Consider the following 17,888-nt stretch of genomic DNA (forward strand, 5'->3'; position numbering starts at 1 on the left):
CTGACCATGCCAAATTTTAGTTTAAATTATGAGAAGCAGAAATATAATAGGAGTTGCTCATTAGAGCAACTCTTTTTAGAAGCTGGTGAGAAAAAGACTAAGAGAGAGGGAGAGAGAGTGAGTGTGTGTGTGTGTGTGTGTGTGTGTGTGTGATATCTGCCTACAGTGTACAAGACCTGGCTGATCATCAGAATTACTTTGGGAAATTCTTCAAAACACAGATTTCTGGGCTCCAGACCTACTGGAAGCTTAGTGCTGTGATAGAACTTAGGAATCTATATTTTGAAAAAGCTTTTCAGGTGATTTTGATGACCATCAAGTTTAACAACAGTTACTATATACTTACAGTAGGAACAAAGGTTTTCTTTAAAACTACCTTTGGTTAATGGTATTATAGGAGAATGGCATTGCAGAGTCTAGCCAGTCACATAAAAATAAGACACCAAGTAGGCAATGGAAAGATGTACTCATATTGGAACTGAATGGATGGTGATTTTTTAAAAATTATTAATCTTGAATATTTTTAAGGGAACAAGATTTATTTACTTATTTTTATTATTTTTTAGAAGGTGAAGGGCAAAAGGAGAGGGAGAGAGAAAATCTTAAGCAGGCTCCACACCCAGCACAGAGCCAGATGCAGGCTCGATCTAACAATCCTAAGATCATGACCTGAACCAAAATCAAGAATTGAATACTTAACCAACTGAAACACCTGGGTGCCCAGAATAACGTTTTTTTTTCCTTAAGATTTATTTATTTATTTGAGAGAGAGAGAAAAAGAGAGCACAAACTAGAGGGTACAGGGACAGGGAGAGAGAAAAACTCAAGTGGACTCCACATTGAGCATGGAGCCTCATGTGGAGCTCGATCTCATGAACCTGAGATCATGACCCTAGCTGAAACCAAGATTTGAATGTTTAGCCAACTGCACCACCCAGGCGCCCCCAGAATAAGGCTTTTTAAAACAATAAGTTATAAAGTAAAGTCAACTCTTAATTACAGATACATTTGGAAGTAAGTGGTGGCATGAATTATGCATTTTTTTCTTATGAATATATCTGATATTTTGGGAATTTTTAGCATTTCAAATAATGTAGCTATACTATAAAGAGTTGTTCTTAATTATTGAGTGGGATTTTATTTAATCTTTTATGCTAAATTTCTTTCTCTTAAAATGTCACCGCCCCTACTAGAAGACAGGTTTCATCCTTGGCTGACAGGCTGAATTGGGCATCAGTATCTTCTATTTTAAGACCATAAGGTTGATGTTGGCTTGCCACACTTTCTATTCTACTGAGTACATGAACCGGTGTGAGTTTGTGCCTATTTATGTGTAATAATGATACTTAATCATTTGAATAGTGTTTTACAATTCTGGAGAAGTTTACATGTTTCATCTCATTTGAGACTTACTGTGTGTGGCAGGTTTTATTCTCATTTCAGATGTTATAACATCTAAGAGTAGTAAAATGACTTGTCCAAAGGGTATAAATAATGCTTGTTGACAATTAAATTTCTTTCAGCACTTTAAAGATGTTGGTCTATTCTCTTCTGGTCTCTATTGCAACTCATGAGGTGTTACCACCTATTCTTACTCTTACTCTTTTGTGCATAATGTGTTGGGATTCTTTTCCCCCTCTGCCCACTTTCAAGAGTTTTCCTTTATCTTTGGCTTTCAGCTTTGGACTATGTGACTGGATGTGGTTCTCTTTATATTTATCCTACTTGGTGTTGTTGAGTTTCTCAGATTTGCTAGACAGGTGTTTTCCACCATTATTTGTTTAAAAAGTTTTTGGCTCTATTTTCACTCTTTTCCTTCCTGGACTCCAGTTACATGTATATTAGGCCATTTGATTTTTGTCCCACAGTCCTTGAGACTATGTTATTTTTCTTTCCCTTTTCTCTGTTTTTCAGATTCCATAGTCTCTGTTGATCTGACTTCCAACTGCTGTTAAATCCACTGAGTGAATTTTTCACTTTAGTACTTTTCAGTCCTAGAATTTGCATTTTATTTTCTTGTATAATTCCCAGTTCACTGCTGAGATTCTCTATCTGTTCACTTATTAAGACTATATTTTCCTTTATCTCTTTGAAATATTTATAATAGCTACTCTAAAGTTTGTCTGGTAAGTCTGATATCTGAACCATCTTGGGTCCAGTTTCTATTGACAGCTTTTTTTCCCCTGACTATGTATAGATCACATTTTCTTGTTTTTTTTTTTTTTTTAAGATTTTATTTATTTATTTATGAGAGACACACAGAGAGAGAAAGGCAGAGACACAGGGAGAGGGAGAAGCAGGCTCCATGCAGGGAGCCTGACATGGGACTTGTTCCCGGGTCTCTAGGATCACACCCTGGGCTGAAGGCAGCACTAAACTGCTGAGCTACCCGGGCTGCCCACATTTTCTTGTTTCTTTGTATGAGTAGTGATTTTTGATTAAACACCAGACATAGTGGATAATACATTGTAGAGGCTCTAGATTCTTTATTTTCCTCAGCAGAATATTGGTTCTTGTTTCAGCAGGCAGCCAGTTACTGGCAGATCATATTGAATTTGTGTGGGCTTGTTTTTTGCCTTAATAGCAAGGATCTGAACGAAGCCCGAAGTGTTGCCCAAGCTTTTCTAACATGGCAGAACTCAGCCTTCAAATTCTGTCTCCTCAGATCTTATCGGCTCTTGGTTTTAGGTTTTGTCAGGATGAGTCTACTACCAAACCACAGTCTTCCCATTATGTCTCAGCTAGATACGAGGGTGCTAATGAGGTAGTAAGGCAACCTCTGCACTCTGGCAAGGTCAAACTATAGTGTTTCCATTATACCTCTTTGGGAAGACCTCTAGTATATTGGTTCTATTCTCAATCCCATAATAGCTATTACCTGGTAAGCCTCAGGTGATCTCATCCTATGTCTGTAGAGCCTGACCTCAGCTACAAATTAGTAGGGAACCCTCGAGTACATGGACTTCTGGGGCCCAACTCTGCCTAGTTGCTTCCTCTCCAATGCCCTGCTCTGCAGATTCTAACCACTTCGGTATCTTTAACCTCTGATTTCTGTCTCTTCAATTCAGTGGGACTTTGGGACTGCTCAGACAAGAAATGGACTCCAGGTAGAAAGCCACGTGGCAGTGTTGCACTTGCTATTGTCCACTACCTGAAAATAGTTGCTTCGTATATTTGTCCATTTTTGTAGTTTATGGCAGGCGTTCTAGTCCCATCTAGTGCCCATCACTCCATCATGGCTGGAACTCAGACGTAGAATGTAAATAGACTTTTGACGTCAATTCTACTGTACCATATAATATGCCACAGCTGGCCTTCTATGACCATGGGTGTTATCAGTGAACACTTGCCCTCAGAAATCTGGGGGCATTTTTATTTTAGTTTAACTTATAAACTGGAAGAAAACCTTACTGATACAGAGCATAAGCAAACATCTGTGAACTGTTAATGGCTTTTAGGTTGCTTTTATCCTTTCAGATGAATCTTGGGCAGCGCTAATAAATTAGTCTGTTTTTTATAAAGCTAACAAGGAATATAATAAAACTATTATGTGAGCAAACACTTAGAAGTAGTGCTTTCCTGGTGGCTCAATTTAATATTTTGTTTCCTATATACTTATAGATACTTTATGTCAGAAAGGAGCTTAGTTTTGTCTTACTCACATTGTGAATGGAGAGTAAGATAGACTAAATCACATCAACTCTTGTTTTGGTATCTAGTGGCTTTTCCTTTGACACCCTTCTCACAAATCAAGTCCTCTTGTTTAGGTTGCCAAATCTATTAGCTATTACTGGAGATAAGGAGAAGTCTAAGAGAAATATAAAATTTTTAGATAACAACAGGAACTATGGAAATATCTGAAAAAGAAGAGGAAGAGATTTAAATAAGAGTTGGAGGGAAGAGGAGATGTATCCATTGGAAAGCAATATAGTATATTAATTAGTATTTTGAACAAAGGAAATCTAAAAAGTGTACAGAGTATGAAATATGAACAGAATCAAAAAAGTTTTCATTTCGAAAAACATCAAAAAGTAGTCAAAGAATCTGAACAATTTACAGAAAATGGAAAAGTACTAAGCATATGAAGACGCTCAACCTTACTTATAATTAAAGAACTCAAATCCAAACTATGCACTACACATAGGCTTGGCAAAAGTGAAGCTATAGGCCAGCCCCGATGGCGCAGCAGTTTAGCACCACCTGCAGCCCGTGGTGTGATCCTGGGGACCCTGGATTGAGTCCCATGTCGGGCTCCCTGCATGGAGCCTGCTTCTCCCTCTGCCTGTTCCTCTGCCCGCCCCCCCAGTCTGTGTCTCTATGAATAAATAAATAAAATCTTAAAAAAAAAAAGTGAAGCTGTACAATAATGCCCCATAGTGACAAGGGTATAGAGAAATAGCACTGTCAGACACTGTGATGGGAGTTTAGTTTTTTTTTTAATGAAAGATATTGAAATAAAAAATTAAAATGCTTCTACACTGTTATTTAGTACTTCTCTTTTTAGGGATTTATCCTAAAGCAGTATCTCCACAACTGTGCAGTCTACGGCCATACCACCCTGAACGCGCCCGATCTCGTCTGATCTCGGAAGCTAAGCAGGGTCGGGCCTGGTTAGTACTTGGATGGGAGTCCACAACTGTGCAGATGTGTATACATACACACACACACACACACACACACACACACACACTATTCATTAAAGTACTGTATGTAGTAGCAAAACCTGGAAACAATTGACTTGTTAAATAAATAAAGATACAGTCACACAGTGAAATACTGAAGTCATGAAAAAGGATGAAGAAAGTGTCTATATGTACTCTCCAGAGAGAAAGAGTCCAAGATGTATTTTTTAAAAGATTTTATTTTATTTTTTTTTTTTTTTTAAAAGATTTTATTTATTTATTTATTCATAGACAGAGAGAGAGAGAGACAGGCAGAGGGAGAAGCAGGCTCCATGCAGGGAGCCCGATGTGGGACTCGATCCCAGGTCTCCAGGATCGCGCCCTGGGCTGAAGGCGGCGCTAAACCGCTGAGCCACCCAGGCTGCCCAGATTTTATTTTTTTAAAGTAATCTCTGTACTCAGTGTGGAGCTCAAATCACAACCCCAAGATCAAGAATTACACACTTTACTGACTAGAACAGCCAGGCACTCTTGTATTTTTATGTGAAAAAAAATGCAAGGATCTAAGCAGTATGTTTAATCAGCTTTCTTGTATGTCAGTGTTTAGTGTGTAGATGAATGTACTGGTATTCTGATAGAAAATCTTTCTGGAAAGATGCTCAAAAAATATTAACAATGGTTACTTCAAGGAGAGGAACTTGAGAGACAGGTAGTTTTCATTTTATACTTTTATTTACTATTTGAATTTTTCTAACTGTGCATCTATTACCTTTTAACCTCTAGTGTGATTATTTCAGAGGAGGATTATTATGAGCCATTTAAATTGTATTCCTTATGCTTTATGGTGAATTTTAAGTTATTGGAATATATCAAAATTCTTTAAGTTATGCTTAAGAGGAATTCCTATTTTCATAAAATCAGTTCTATTCTGAGATGGTTTCTTTTTGCAGACCTTTTATGTATCCATAGTTGATTTATGTGAAAACGGCGGGAAACGTCCAATCACTAATAGCAGTGCTAGTTTCACCAAAGAACAAGCAGACACCATTCGCAGAATTCGAAACAGTAAAGACAGTTGGGATATGCTGGGAGTCAAACCTGGGGCCTCAAGGTAAGCAACACCCTAGGATATTAGTGCTGAGTTCTATCCTGAAGAAAAACTCAGTTGTCAACATCATAGTCTGGTAGATCTTCTTATAATTGGCTGGAAATATGAAGATATGTGGAAATGCACTAGATTATGTAATAACTCTTCTGCAGTGAATTACCTGAATACCAAAGAAACAAAATAGAGGGCACAGTTGCCTGATGTGAAGAACTATGTAGTGTGTTGCATAAATACTTTCTGATATGGTGTGTTATGCTTTTGTCTGTGTTGAATAAGAGAATTGAAGCAAATGTAACTTTAAAAAAATACCTTACAAAAGAGAATTCTTAAATCATAGAATTTTAGAAGAGGAAAAGAATGTTAGCAGCTTTTCCAAATACTTCATTTTATAGGTGAGAAAACTGGGATTCAGTGAGACTAAACACATGTTCAAGGACACTAGGAGTTAGTGGTACAATTGGTTTTTGACCTTGAACACTGTGTGTCTGCCTGGCTCTGTGTCTTTCTACAGCCCTCAGAATCCTGCTAGGTTCACATCTGTGTATGAATTTATGTTAAATGGTTTTATTTTTAGCCAAAAGAAATATTTGGGAGGAAGAGGAATACAATCACTATTCTTTGTTGCTTGTGCGAGAATAAATCCTTGTTCGGTGTGGTTATGTAACTTTTAACAATAGAACACTTCTGTTACTGTACATATTATGATTTTTATTATCATTATAAGGGTTCTCAGATCTTTTTATTTTGCATCATAACTTTCCTCCCCATCCTTCTCCCTTTCTACTTTGTCACCTTGGTTCCCACAAAAAAAAAAAAAAAAGTGCATGTTGAAATCCCTTGTCAGTACCAGTGGCATTAAGTTTCTTTTTTCCATTTGGGTCGCACAGCCCACCTCAAGCCCAGAAAGAAAGAGGGCAGGGGAAGAGTAAAACAGTTACTGGTCACCTCGACCTGCCAGGCCTAACAGAGGAGGCTTTAAACACATGAACAGTTTGGATGATCTCATGTATATAGCACAATTAATTGGTATCTTTTAAATGTCCTTTTGGAGTTCCATAGTCTCATTCTAAAGTCTTCTGTTTCACCTCCAAGGGAGATTGGCTGTAAAATTAAGAAACTTTACTTATTAGTTAACTTAGAACAGTATTTATTAAGGAAAAAGAAACTTTGGGTTCCTTACATACTATGTTAATTGGAATCTATCCAAAATGTACAGGACCTCCATAAGTTCTATATCACTGACCAATATAAACATGTGTTTCTTTTAGCTCTATTTCTCTGGGTCTATCAGATTAATTCCATTTGGCAGTGAGAACATTTAGCAGAACCTAAAAACAGTTTTTTAAAGTTATAAAGAGTTTGAATGTTTGTTCAGTGCTACGTTTACTGTTCTTGAACTTTAAGAAAATTTTCATCTTCAGCAGAATTAATATATTTGTTACTTTGTTAAATGTAATTTGTTAATGTATGTGTTATTTTGGAGAAGAATTCTGGCAATTTGAGTATCTTCAGAGAGGGAGAATATGATTTTTGTTAGTTAATATCAAAATTAGCTATGTAAAAAAGCCCCATGCATGTTTTAAAACAAGAGAATTCAGGATTTATCTAAGAGCAGAAAGCAGAAAAAGCCTTAGAACACATACCCCAAACCAAGGACAGCTGTGAACATGGCCTTGTGACCTCAGTCTTTCCAAGTGGGCACTCAAGAATTTTCATCACTGCAAGACAATCAAAGAACACCTCTCTAATTCAGAGAGCTAAATAGAAATTCTTCTGAGAAAACATAAAGGAGAAAAGCTAGGTCATTTGGGAAGGCACCATATCCAGGCTTGTAGGATAATTGGAACCCTGAATTACGAAAAGAAGGTAGGAAATAAAACTATCTAGTAAGGACAGAGCTAAACCTGACTGGAGGAGGAGCTGGGTATTTAGAAACATGTGGAGGCCTGACACCAGAGGACTATGAAGAGCAGGGAGAGGGGCAGATGGTCTTCAGGCTCCTCCCCAGCCAGTCCTTGCTTGTTGAAGAGCTCAGAAGCCTGAAGACCCCTCATGGAGCTCTTCTGGGCTTTGGGAAGCACTCGCTGTCCTGCCCTCTTTCCTCTCTGGGTAATGTTCCCTTCTCTTTTGTTTCTTCTTTGGTCTTAGGAGCTCGCTGGAGCTCTCAGGTTCCCCATTTGCAGCATCCCTTTCTTGATCATTGGTGTCACCATCTTCCCTGAGCGTCAGAGTCCCTATGACCCTGGAACTTATTTCAGCCCCTTTTCTTCCATCTCTTCTACCTGTATATCGGTTCATCACCTGTTTCTGCCGATTCTTTTTCTATATTATCTCTTATCTTCCCTTATTTGTCTCCACAAACACCTTAATCCAAACTGTTGTGCTTGGCTTATTGTAACAACCTCCTCTCTGTCTCCTAACTTCAAGAGACAGCTTTCTGAGCACCTTTTTTGTCATGAAATGCCTACTGATGTCATTGTTTATCAAATCCACTTTTTTGTGATTGTTTGGATTTCAAGGCCCTTCTCTTACTGACCCCTGCTTCCTGGCCAACTTTGTTTTTGTTACCCACCCCCACCAGCAGTGTCCTCATGGAACTTCATGCCATGGCATGCTGTTCCTAATTCCTAGCCTCTGCCAGCTCTCTCCCAGTTGCTCTGTGTTTCCCCACTTGTGCCAGAACCCCACTCTAGAGGCCTACCCTGATCACCCTGTGCCCTCATCACTTCACAGCAAAGTTTGCTGGGTGCCTGCTCCATGCCAAGGACCTTTTCACAGATCATTCTTTTACCAGGCATTTCCTTGGTGTTTCAATACTTGCTTCACTTTGAATTTCTTTTTCTACTTGTATGTAACATATAATGTATTTGTTTATTGTGTGTTTCTGAGTCTTTTAGTCCCACTTGTGAGAAAATGTAATAATGATTTGGGAGATGCTTACTGTGAGAGATATGATGTAAGTCCAGAAAGCCAAACTGCAGTGGGTGGGGGCTGACCCTATTGCTGACACATGGAGCTTGGCTTCTTTCTCGTAGGGATGAAGTCAACAAAGCCTATCGGAAACTCGCTGTGCTGCTTCATCCTGACAAGTGCGTGGCACCTGGTAGTGAAGATGCCTTCAAAGCGGTTGTGAATGCCCGGACAGCCCTCCTGAAAAACATCAAGTAGGAAGTAAGAGAAAAAGACAAATGCAGGCCTCAAGTATGAATGGACTGTCCGTAGAAGTGAAATAACCAACATGGACTTTTTTTCTCCACAGAAATCTTACTGCTTTTTTCTCTCGTGTTGTCATTTGTAAATTAGAAATTCAGGTGCCTGTTATCATTTCACAGAGTGGTGACAAGAACCAAGCGCCACTTGTATGTATAGTTCATTTCCTATTTCTAAATGATCTGAATTTTTTTCCTCCTTCATTCGTAAGCTCTGTAGTGGTAGCATCCCTCACGCGCTTCACTCAGGAAAATCCAGGTTTCTGGAGGGAGGAAGGGGGACAAGAAGACCCCTTTGCTTTTCTTTTCCTTTTTTTTTTTTTTTTTTAAGTTCATTGGAGAAGTAAACAGCAAAAACAGAAGGAAACAATATCAAAACCCTCAAAAGTTTGGTGGGACCTCACAAGCAAGTTGCTTTTTTTTTAACGAGTTCCTTAAGTAATATTTGAATCATCGATCAGTCCATAATTAATGAACTCTTGACAGCCCTTTGGAAGTTTGTGAATTGAGGCAGTTCCAAATAGAGTAGCCCTTGTAGGACATGCACTCTGTCCCCTTCTCCAGCCACCAGGGGGAGAGACAGGCTAGTCCTAGGAAGGAAAAGGCAGGGGCAACCAAGAGTTCTGGGAACACTGGCTATTGCTAGTCTTGCCCCTGGATCAGAGGCCTTTCTTTAGCATAGAACCAGGTGCTGGTAGTGGTAGGGAGCATCGTGCACCTAGGAAGCAGGAATCGGACCCCAAAACAGAATTGCTTGCAGGTTACAGAAGCATATGTGTGCACATCCCCAGAGGGCAAGATCAGAGGCAAGGCCTAAGGGCACAGCCAACCTGGCTTGGGCTTGTGTGATGCCCCTAGGAGAGCCTGTGTATGAGGCTTGTGCCTTTTCTCATTTCTGCACAGTTTGCCATAGATAGGTAGGAAAGATAGAGTTACTCCTATGAGCCAGGCCTCTTTTTCACTTCCTTATCTGCATTAGTTCCCTCTTCTTCCTCTTTTCTTCTCTTATTATTATCATTATTTTTTAATATGCCACATCTGTCATTTTTCTCTTATTGAGTCCCTGGCTTTTGGCCACTGCCTCTTCCATCCTCTCTTACAAGCCCTGGTTGACCAGAGACAGTATGGATCCTTTGAGTGTTGGTGGAGGGAGAGATCTTAAGGCCTGAGTGGAAAGAATCTCTAATTTTTGCTTGGGCTTCATATTTCTAAATAGTAATATTTTTAAACTATAGATTATGAAAGCTAATTTTACATATAAAAATATATTCTCTTGCCATAGTCTCCTCCTCAGCATCCAAGGAATGGTTGAAGATGAAGTATATGAGGACTGACCATTCTTCCAGAGCTTTCAGAACTGGTCTTGCTGTTTGACCCATTATATCTTCAGTCTCAGTACATTGCTCCTACTTTTAGCTGCACTAATTAGGCTTTGAGGTACATAAAATGTTACTGTATGTGAATTTTAAACAGCTATCTCATATTGATCACCACATAGCATTCACCTTCTACCCAAGAAAAGCCATGTTAATTTAATTCCAGCCCTCTGCAGTCTGCTGGATTCTTCTCTCCAAAGCAGCTTCCCTTTGTGTGGCTGCACTTGGGCTGCATTGAGCTTGTTGTCAGGAAACCAGAGCATTGTGTTCTACGATGACTTCTCATCTTGGTGGTATTAAAAATGCTTCTTTTTTATGAATTGATTCTGATATATGATTTCCTAGGGATTTTCCTCTGGACTTTTAATTTTAAATAGCTTCTGGGACTACAGAACACCAACCCAAAGTTCTTCTGAATTTAAATTTTGCTTAAGGCCTTCATCATGCCTAAAGTAATTAAATGTAGATCTATTCTTGCAACAGAACTAGAGTAAAAAAAAAAACGAGGGATTGTGCATGGTAGTGTCAGTCCAAATTGACATGGCAGGTCACTGAGTATGTATGTGGCTCTGTATAAAGCCTGTGCCAGTTTTCATCACTGTTACTAAAGACCAGATTGGTCATCTTATTCAACTACATTGTGCAGATGAGCAGTTATAACAGAGAGTTCTTTAGTGCTTCCATTCCTATATAATGAGTGACTTGTTGAAATTTAGCCTGATCTTCATTCTTAGGTCTTGGAACCCAGTTCCCAGCACCTCCTTTATTAATGTTAAGGTCGGCCATGAACTACTTCATTTATGTAGAAGAAGGAAAAAAAAAAAGTTCAGCTTCACGGCCCTAGAATTTGTCTGAGTGCCATAATCCTTGCGCAGAATATTAAGGGATAATAAAGCATGATTTGCAATGCAAAGTTTTTTGGTACTAACTTCATACAAAACTTTGTAGACCTCTGTGTATTAGTTTAAATTCTCGGTGCAAATATATGTACTTTGTAGTTCAACTTTATGAAATTCCTTCAGCCAGTTAGGATTTCAGAATATGTTGGGGAGAGTAACAATTAGCAGAACCATTCCATTGGCTAAAAAAAATTTGATGGAGAATCTTGTTTTTCAGAAAAGAATTAAAAAGTTTGCACAGTTCTTTTGAAAGAAAGCCATTACTTCCATGTCTGAGTCACCAAGAATGAACAGTTTGAAAGCTTGTTAGAAATCCCTCGAGGCATTTCCACCTAATTGCCCATCCTACCTAAGCACTTTAAAATATACCCTCCTTTTCCCCCTCTGTTCCCCTGTGTGGCTTCTTTTGAATTGATGTTCTCAGCCATCAGCAGTCCTCTTAATTCCGCCTTGTCATTTCATATCATCACGAACACGTGTCCTTGGCCCTGTTAGCCTGTGAACATGAAAGTCTAGGCCTGGAGTAGTGTGCCGCTACCCAGGATAAATTGCTATAATCCTAGAGTGGCACGCTGTCCTTTAGGGCTTACACTTACCTCAGGAAACGTACTCTAGTGTGTTCTCATGCATCAAATTCTCAACTGGTAAATAATTTCTTTGTACCCATAAACCGGTACCTAATTCACTGCCAGTTAAAAGAGCCATAGATAAGGCAGCTAAATTTCTGAAAGAAAGCCAGAGTGAGTAAGCGGCCCCTGTAAGCCCTGAATCAGTAACAGTAGCTGTTCCTCAGAGAACAGCAACAAAATCTCGAGGGGGTGGGAGGTGTTTCAGGCCCAAGTTAGAAAGGGTGCAGCAGTGTACAGATTGCCCCTGACAGTGACAGCGCCCTTCTCAAAGGTAATTTCTGTAGGCGCCGGGATGTCACTCCCTTCTCCACTGCACTCCATCTAGCTGCCAACATTTCTGTAAAACTCTTGAAAATGAGTTTAGCTGCAGAATAGAGCTCCCTACCTTCCATTGCAAGTTTTGCAAAGTGAAGAAAGGCTCATACTTCTCATATTTGGTATTAGCACAATTGTAAGACGGCCAATAACGTTTGTGCGTTGGTTATTCTATTAAACCTTTCTGGGAAAGACGAAAGCTTAAATTCGTGATGTGGGTAAGTTAGATTGTGTCTAACAAGCAGTGCAATATTCAGCTGTGCCAGAAAGGCCCCGGTGGTGAAACGACTTGTTGGCAGGCTGGACGGTTTGGGTTAGTGTCCTGCATTGATTTCCCGTGGGGCACGTGTCCCCTTTGACTGTGAATGCAAAGTATCTAAAGAAACCCTTCGCTCTTACGAGGTAATTTACATATTTGCTTCTGTTGAAATAACTGAAAATGTTAAATCTAACAGTTGTTTATGTCTTGTATAGAGAGTGTCATATGTATTTAAGTTGTGTATTTTTATAAAATAAAGCCAAAACTCAAACACTGGTCTGTGGGCTGCACTTATTTGTTGAGTCTTCAATGTAAAATGGACTTGTCTAGGAGCAGCCCAGTCCCTCACCAACTGAGACCTTACAGAGAACATCTTGCTTGAGTTTCCGGGTGGTAAATTTAGGAAATTTTATTATCAGTCCATCAGGCAATTCTAAACTTAGTAAGTTGTGATGAAAGCATTTTGATCTCTTAAAGATGCTAATATTGTGTTTGCCTTTTTAATTCAGATGAAACTGTTACCATCCTATTTTAATAATGCAGCGCTCACTCAGCTGGATAGCTTGCTAACTCAGTTAACTGGTTCCTGGAAAAAAGAATCCTTAAGTAACAGATTGTTGTGAACCCAGAATTTGGAAAGGAAAGTCTTGTAGGGCCAACCTACAGAGGCAATGTATCTCTGAAGCCTTCACACAAGAGCTGGAATTTTCATTATGAACTATGTATGTTGTCACCTAAGAATGCCCACCACTCTTTTGGGGAACTGTTCTACCCTCTGTATCCTGCTAGCATGCTCTCAAGAGGAGCTGCCAGATTCTCCTCTAAGCCACCCTGGCTCCCTAGCCACCCAGATTGGTCCATGAGATGGGAATGTCACCCAAACTGAACCAATGGGCATCCTTCTCTGGGATCTTTCCAATTGGAGCTAGGAAAACCACCTTCCTCTCAGAAGAGTAAGATCGGATAAGTCCTGTTGATACTGGCAACTGTGATTCCAGTATCATGGAAAAATTCTGAAAGATTGAAGCAGATATTCATAAAGAGACAGAATCCTGATGGCAAAGACTTGCCTTCCAATCCCTGAGGTCCCCTGAGCAGGTTGTCTTTGAATCCATATGCCACTCCAGAATCCTTCCCACAGATCTCCAACCCCTGTTTTCTGCTTAGGTTCGTTGGAGTTTGCTTTCCATTACTTGAAACTTAATATTAAAAGATAGTAGACCTCAAGGATTGTAAGCAAGGATAAGAAAGCTATGGTCTGTAGACTGTACAACATTTGGTAAGTATACTATTAACATTTATATATTATAATATGTCCAATTACTTGATGTTTCTCTTGTTTGTTATTTGTTTTTTACTTGATGTGTCTCAATTGGAGTCTTTGGCCATATCTTAAACCAATAATAGCCAGTTGTAAACTGAAAAGCAAAATTAGGTTTATTAAATTTGTTTCAGGGTCAATTTAAGATGCAAAATACTTGTGATTTCTTAAATTTCTAATTGAATTTTATTGTTAAACTATTCATTTTCATGCATGTCTTGAGCACCTACTACATGTCAGCCCTGTTCTAGGCACTGAGTATATAACTGAGCTCAGGACTGACAAAAATCCCTGCCCTCCAGCAATTAACATTCTAGTGTCGTGTGTGTGTGTGTGTGTGTGTGTGTGAAGTTTTGAAAAAAGGTTCTTATTTTTCTATAGGCTTATTTCCTATATAGGTTTATTTCCAAAGAGGCAAGTTTGTACTTTTTGAGTAGTCTCCAAAATATGCAATTTGGAATTAATACTCTGATTGCTACTATATACTGTAGATCATGGGGGGGGGGGTGTTAAAATGCTGTATTAAGGTTTTTTGGAGAACTTAATGATTATCATCCAAAGCTCAATTTTCCATATTGGCATAAAGGAAATAGTTCCAGACTTAAGGAGTTTCTTTACATATGTTTTATAATTAATGTATTCTTTCAAAGCAGTTGATAAGGTATTTATTTGGAGGAAAATATCTAGAATTTAAGTTGTTTTAGTTAAAACAATAATGTGTACCTCTGATATCAGCCAATAGAAATTTTCATTTAAAACTGACTGTTGGGGGCAGCCCTGGTGGCTCAGCAGTTTAGCACCACCTTCAGCCTAGGGCCTGATCCTGGAGACCCGGGATCGAGTCCCATGTCGGGCTCCCCGCATGGAGTCTGCTTCTCCTTCTGCCTGTGTCTCTGCCTCTCTCTCTTTCTCTGTGTCTCTCATGAATAAATAAATAAAATCTTTTTAAAAAATAAAAATAAAACTGTTGTAAAGGATGCTATGACTTCAAAAAAATGATTCTCTCTACATCCCAAGCAGTTAGTTGTTAGTGATCATTATAAAAGCAGCCAATGCGGCCCCCAATAGCATTTTACCCAGGGAAGAGACAATAAAAGTCTGCTATGATTGAGGGAAATGAAGATGGAAGGTGCCTACATGCCTCAGATAGCAGAATGTGAACATTCTGCTAGTCTCAGAGTATAAGAGAAAACAGAAAGGTTAACAAAATAAATACTTAAGAGAGCAAAGGCATCTTAGTGGTTTAAAAGGAAAATAAACCTTTAAAAGGAAAATAAACTGGAAATAAACCATATCCAGGGTGCCTGAGTGGCTGTCAGTTAAGCATCTGCCTTTGGCCTGAGTGGTGATCCCAGGATGCTGGGATCGAGTTCTGCATCAGGCTCCCTGAGACACCCTCTGCCTTTGCCCTCTGCTCTTCCCTCCTGCTCATGAGCTCTCTCTCTCCCTCAAATAAATAAAATCTTTTAAAAAAGGAAAGAAAGAAGAAAAAGAAACTATTTCCATTCTGAGTATCAGGGAGGAAGGAGAAAAGCCCTAAGCCAGTGTCTGTCAGATTTCTTTATTGACAGAACCCTATATTCCTAGTGAGTTCCCAAAACAGGGTCCCTGTATGTAAAACAACTAAGAACAACATTTTATGAGGATAAAATTGTAAGATAACAGTTTTAACATCACTCCTTAAAAAAGCAACTTACCAGGCAGTTCTGCGTCCCAAGGTAGATGGCAGAGTTCCTATCAGAAGATAAATTCCCATGCCATTTCCTCCCACTCACAAATATTGATGGGGGAGCACCTCACCCAAGAGACTGACGGGGCTCAAGGAAACACTCAGTTACCAGTGCTGTCAGGCACTCTGCTGGCGTGCTGGGCAGGGACTCTGTTTAGTGAAGTGCCCCGATGACATTTTAGACATAAGGAAAGTACCATGGCTTTGCATCGTAAGGCAAAGAGCTGAGCTGCTCTTCCTAACATGAACAAGACTTAGGGGTTGGGGCTGCCAAAAGAGGAAGAAGGACCAGGTAAGATGATGTGGAAGGCTGGAGTCCTCTAAGAAGGGTAATTGGAAAGACATTAGATACTAAAAATTATTAGAAAAAAATAAATAAAATGAAAATAAAAATTATTAGATATTAGGAAATATTAGGGCAGCCCGGGTGGCTCAGTGGTTTAGCGCCTGCCTTCATCCCAGGGCGTGACCCTGGAGACCCCAGATTGAGTCCCACGTCAGGCTCCCTGCATGGAGCCTGCTTCTCCCTCCGCCTGTGCCTCTGCCTCTCTCTCTGTCTCCTCTCTGTGTATTCTCATGAATAAAAAAAAGAAAAAAAAAAAAAAGATAGGTACTATTAAAAAAAAAAAAAAGGTAATATTAGAAAGATAGCTAAAAGAGAAGTGCCCAGTGACAGAAACAACCAAAGGACTTCTAAGAAGATGGATATGTTTTATAATGTTAGCAGATGAGAAAACTGAGGCTCAGAGAGGTTAAGTGACTTGCTCAGGCCACATAGGAAGCTATTCAAACCTAAGCTTGCCCAGCTCCAGAACACAGGCTTGAAGTCTACGCTATCAGCCTCAGGATCGAAATTTTAATATATTCTACTTTGCACCCGTGAGTAATATTGTACCCTCTTGTCCTGTGTTGCTTAAATGGAATAAATAGGTGTATTTTTTTTTTTTTAAGACCACAAATATGAGCAGCCCTGGTGGCCCAGCAGGTTTAGCGCTGCCTCCAGCCCAGGGCGTGATCCCGGAGACCCAGGATCGAGTCCCACATCAGGCTCCCTACATGGAGCCTGCTTCTCCCTCTGCCTGTGTCTCTGCCTCTGTCTCTCTGTTTCTCAATAAATAAATAAATAAATAAATAAATAAATAAATAAATAAAATGTTAAAAAAAAAAGACCACAAATGTACAACTTTCCTTATAATGACACAAGTTTAAATCCTGCATGTGTACACAGGAATGAAGGAAACTTCTTTCTGAGGGCGTCCAAGTCAAGAGAAGTTAGCATGGCAACGTAAGTTAACAGTGTGTTAAAATATGGAATATAGAGGAGCCTCTGAACAGCTTAAAAATCATGTTTTAAAGGGCATCCAACCAGGTCAGCAACTAAAGGATAACTAAACCTATGGATCTGCGAGATAGACCCTGTATAGCCTATGTCAGCTTAAAGGTTTTGTTTCTGGGTGATTTTCACACCCTTAATTTATTCTTGTCATATTAGAACACATGAAGCCCTAAAAAGGTGGTTTCCCTCCCTCCCTCCACCTCAAAGCCCTGCCCTGGCTTTTTGTGTTAAAATCACTAGCACCACAGGAAGAAAGGTGGTTTATATTCACCAAACTGTCAAAAGATTGTCTGAGGAGAAGGTTTTAAGGGATGAAGTCAGGATAATTTGACTTTCTACCCTATGCTTGTCTATATTATTTGCGTTTTCCCAATGGATATAAATGATTTTAGTCATCTAAAAAGTTAAATGAAACAACAACAAAAAACTAAATATGGTACCTCTTTAGAAAAAGAGAAAGAAAGAAAGAAAGAAAGAAAGAAAGAAAGAAAGAAAGAAAGAAAGAAAGAAAGAAAGAAAGAAAGAAAGAAAGAGAAAGAAAGAAAGAAAGAAAGAAAGAAAAGAAGAAAAGAAAGGAAAAGAAAAGAAAAGAAAAGAAAAAAGAAAAAAAGAAAAGAGAAAGAAGAAAGAAAGAGACTCAGTCCAAACTGTGGGAATCTCTAAATTGGGTGGCTCTGGGCTGTAATTAAATCTTGCTTCTTTTACATTAGTAGAAACTCCATTCTAAAAAAGAAAAAAAGCTTTTAGTCTCTTACAAGTTTGTTTGAAATGCTAACATAGCAATCAGTGCTCTCCAACTAGAATTTCAAATTCACTTAATGTAGTTACATATCCATAAACTCTTTCCTGTAACCCAGAAACAGCAGAACTGAAATGGGAAGAGCCAGGACAGAGCCTTAGCTCTCCAATTAAGAGAGTAGTCTTGGGCAAGGGGGTCTACCTTCCAAGGTGCACTTTCCTCTGTTATTAGAGGAGGCTCTCGGTTAAAGAACACCTCAGGTCCTTTGTAAAGACTATCACTTTTGAAATTTGACAAAGGACTCCCAGACCTCTTGTATATCATTCTTCTACATCTCCACCACTCC

At 39.2% G+C, this 17,888-nt stretch overlaps 1 protein-coding gene across 1 annotated transcript in view; it reads left to right on the forward strand.

Moving 5' to 3' along the window:
- Nucleotides 1-12,690, forward strand: part of DNAJC27 (DnaJ heat shock protein family (Hsp40) member C27) — a 31,913-nt gene extending 19,223 nt beyond the window's left edge. Inside the window, exons 6-7 of the mRNA XM_077843895.1 lie at nucleotides 5,573-5,733; nucleotides 8,766-12,690. Of these exons, the coding sequence (XP_077700021.1) occupies nucleotides 5,573-5,733; nucleotides 8,766-8,898 (294 nt within the window). The 3' untranslated portion in view covers nucleotides 8,899-12,690. The remainder of the gene's footprint in view (nucleotides 1-5,572; nucleotides 5,734-8,765) is intronic.
- Nucleotides 12,691-17,888: the final 5,198 nt, after the last annotated feature.

Source organism: Canis aureus, chromosome 12 (assembly GCF_053574225.1).
Source record: "Canis aureus isolate CA01 chromosome 12, VMU_Caureus_v.1.0, whole genome shotgun sequence".
Lineage (NCBI taxonomy): Eukaryota > Metazoa > Chordata > Mammalia > Carnivora > Canidae > Canis > Canis aureus.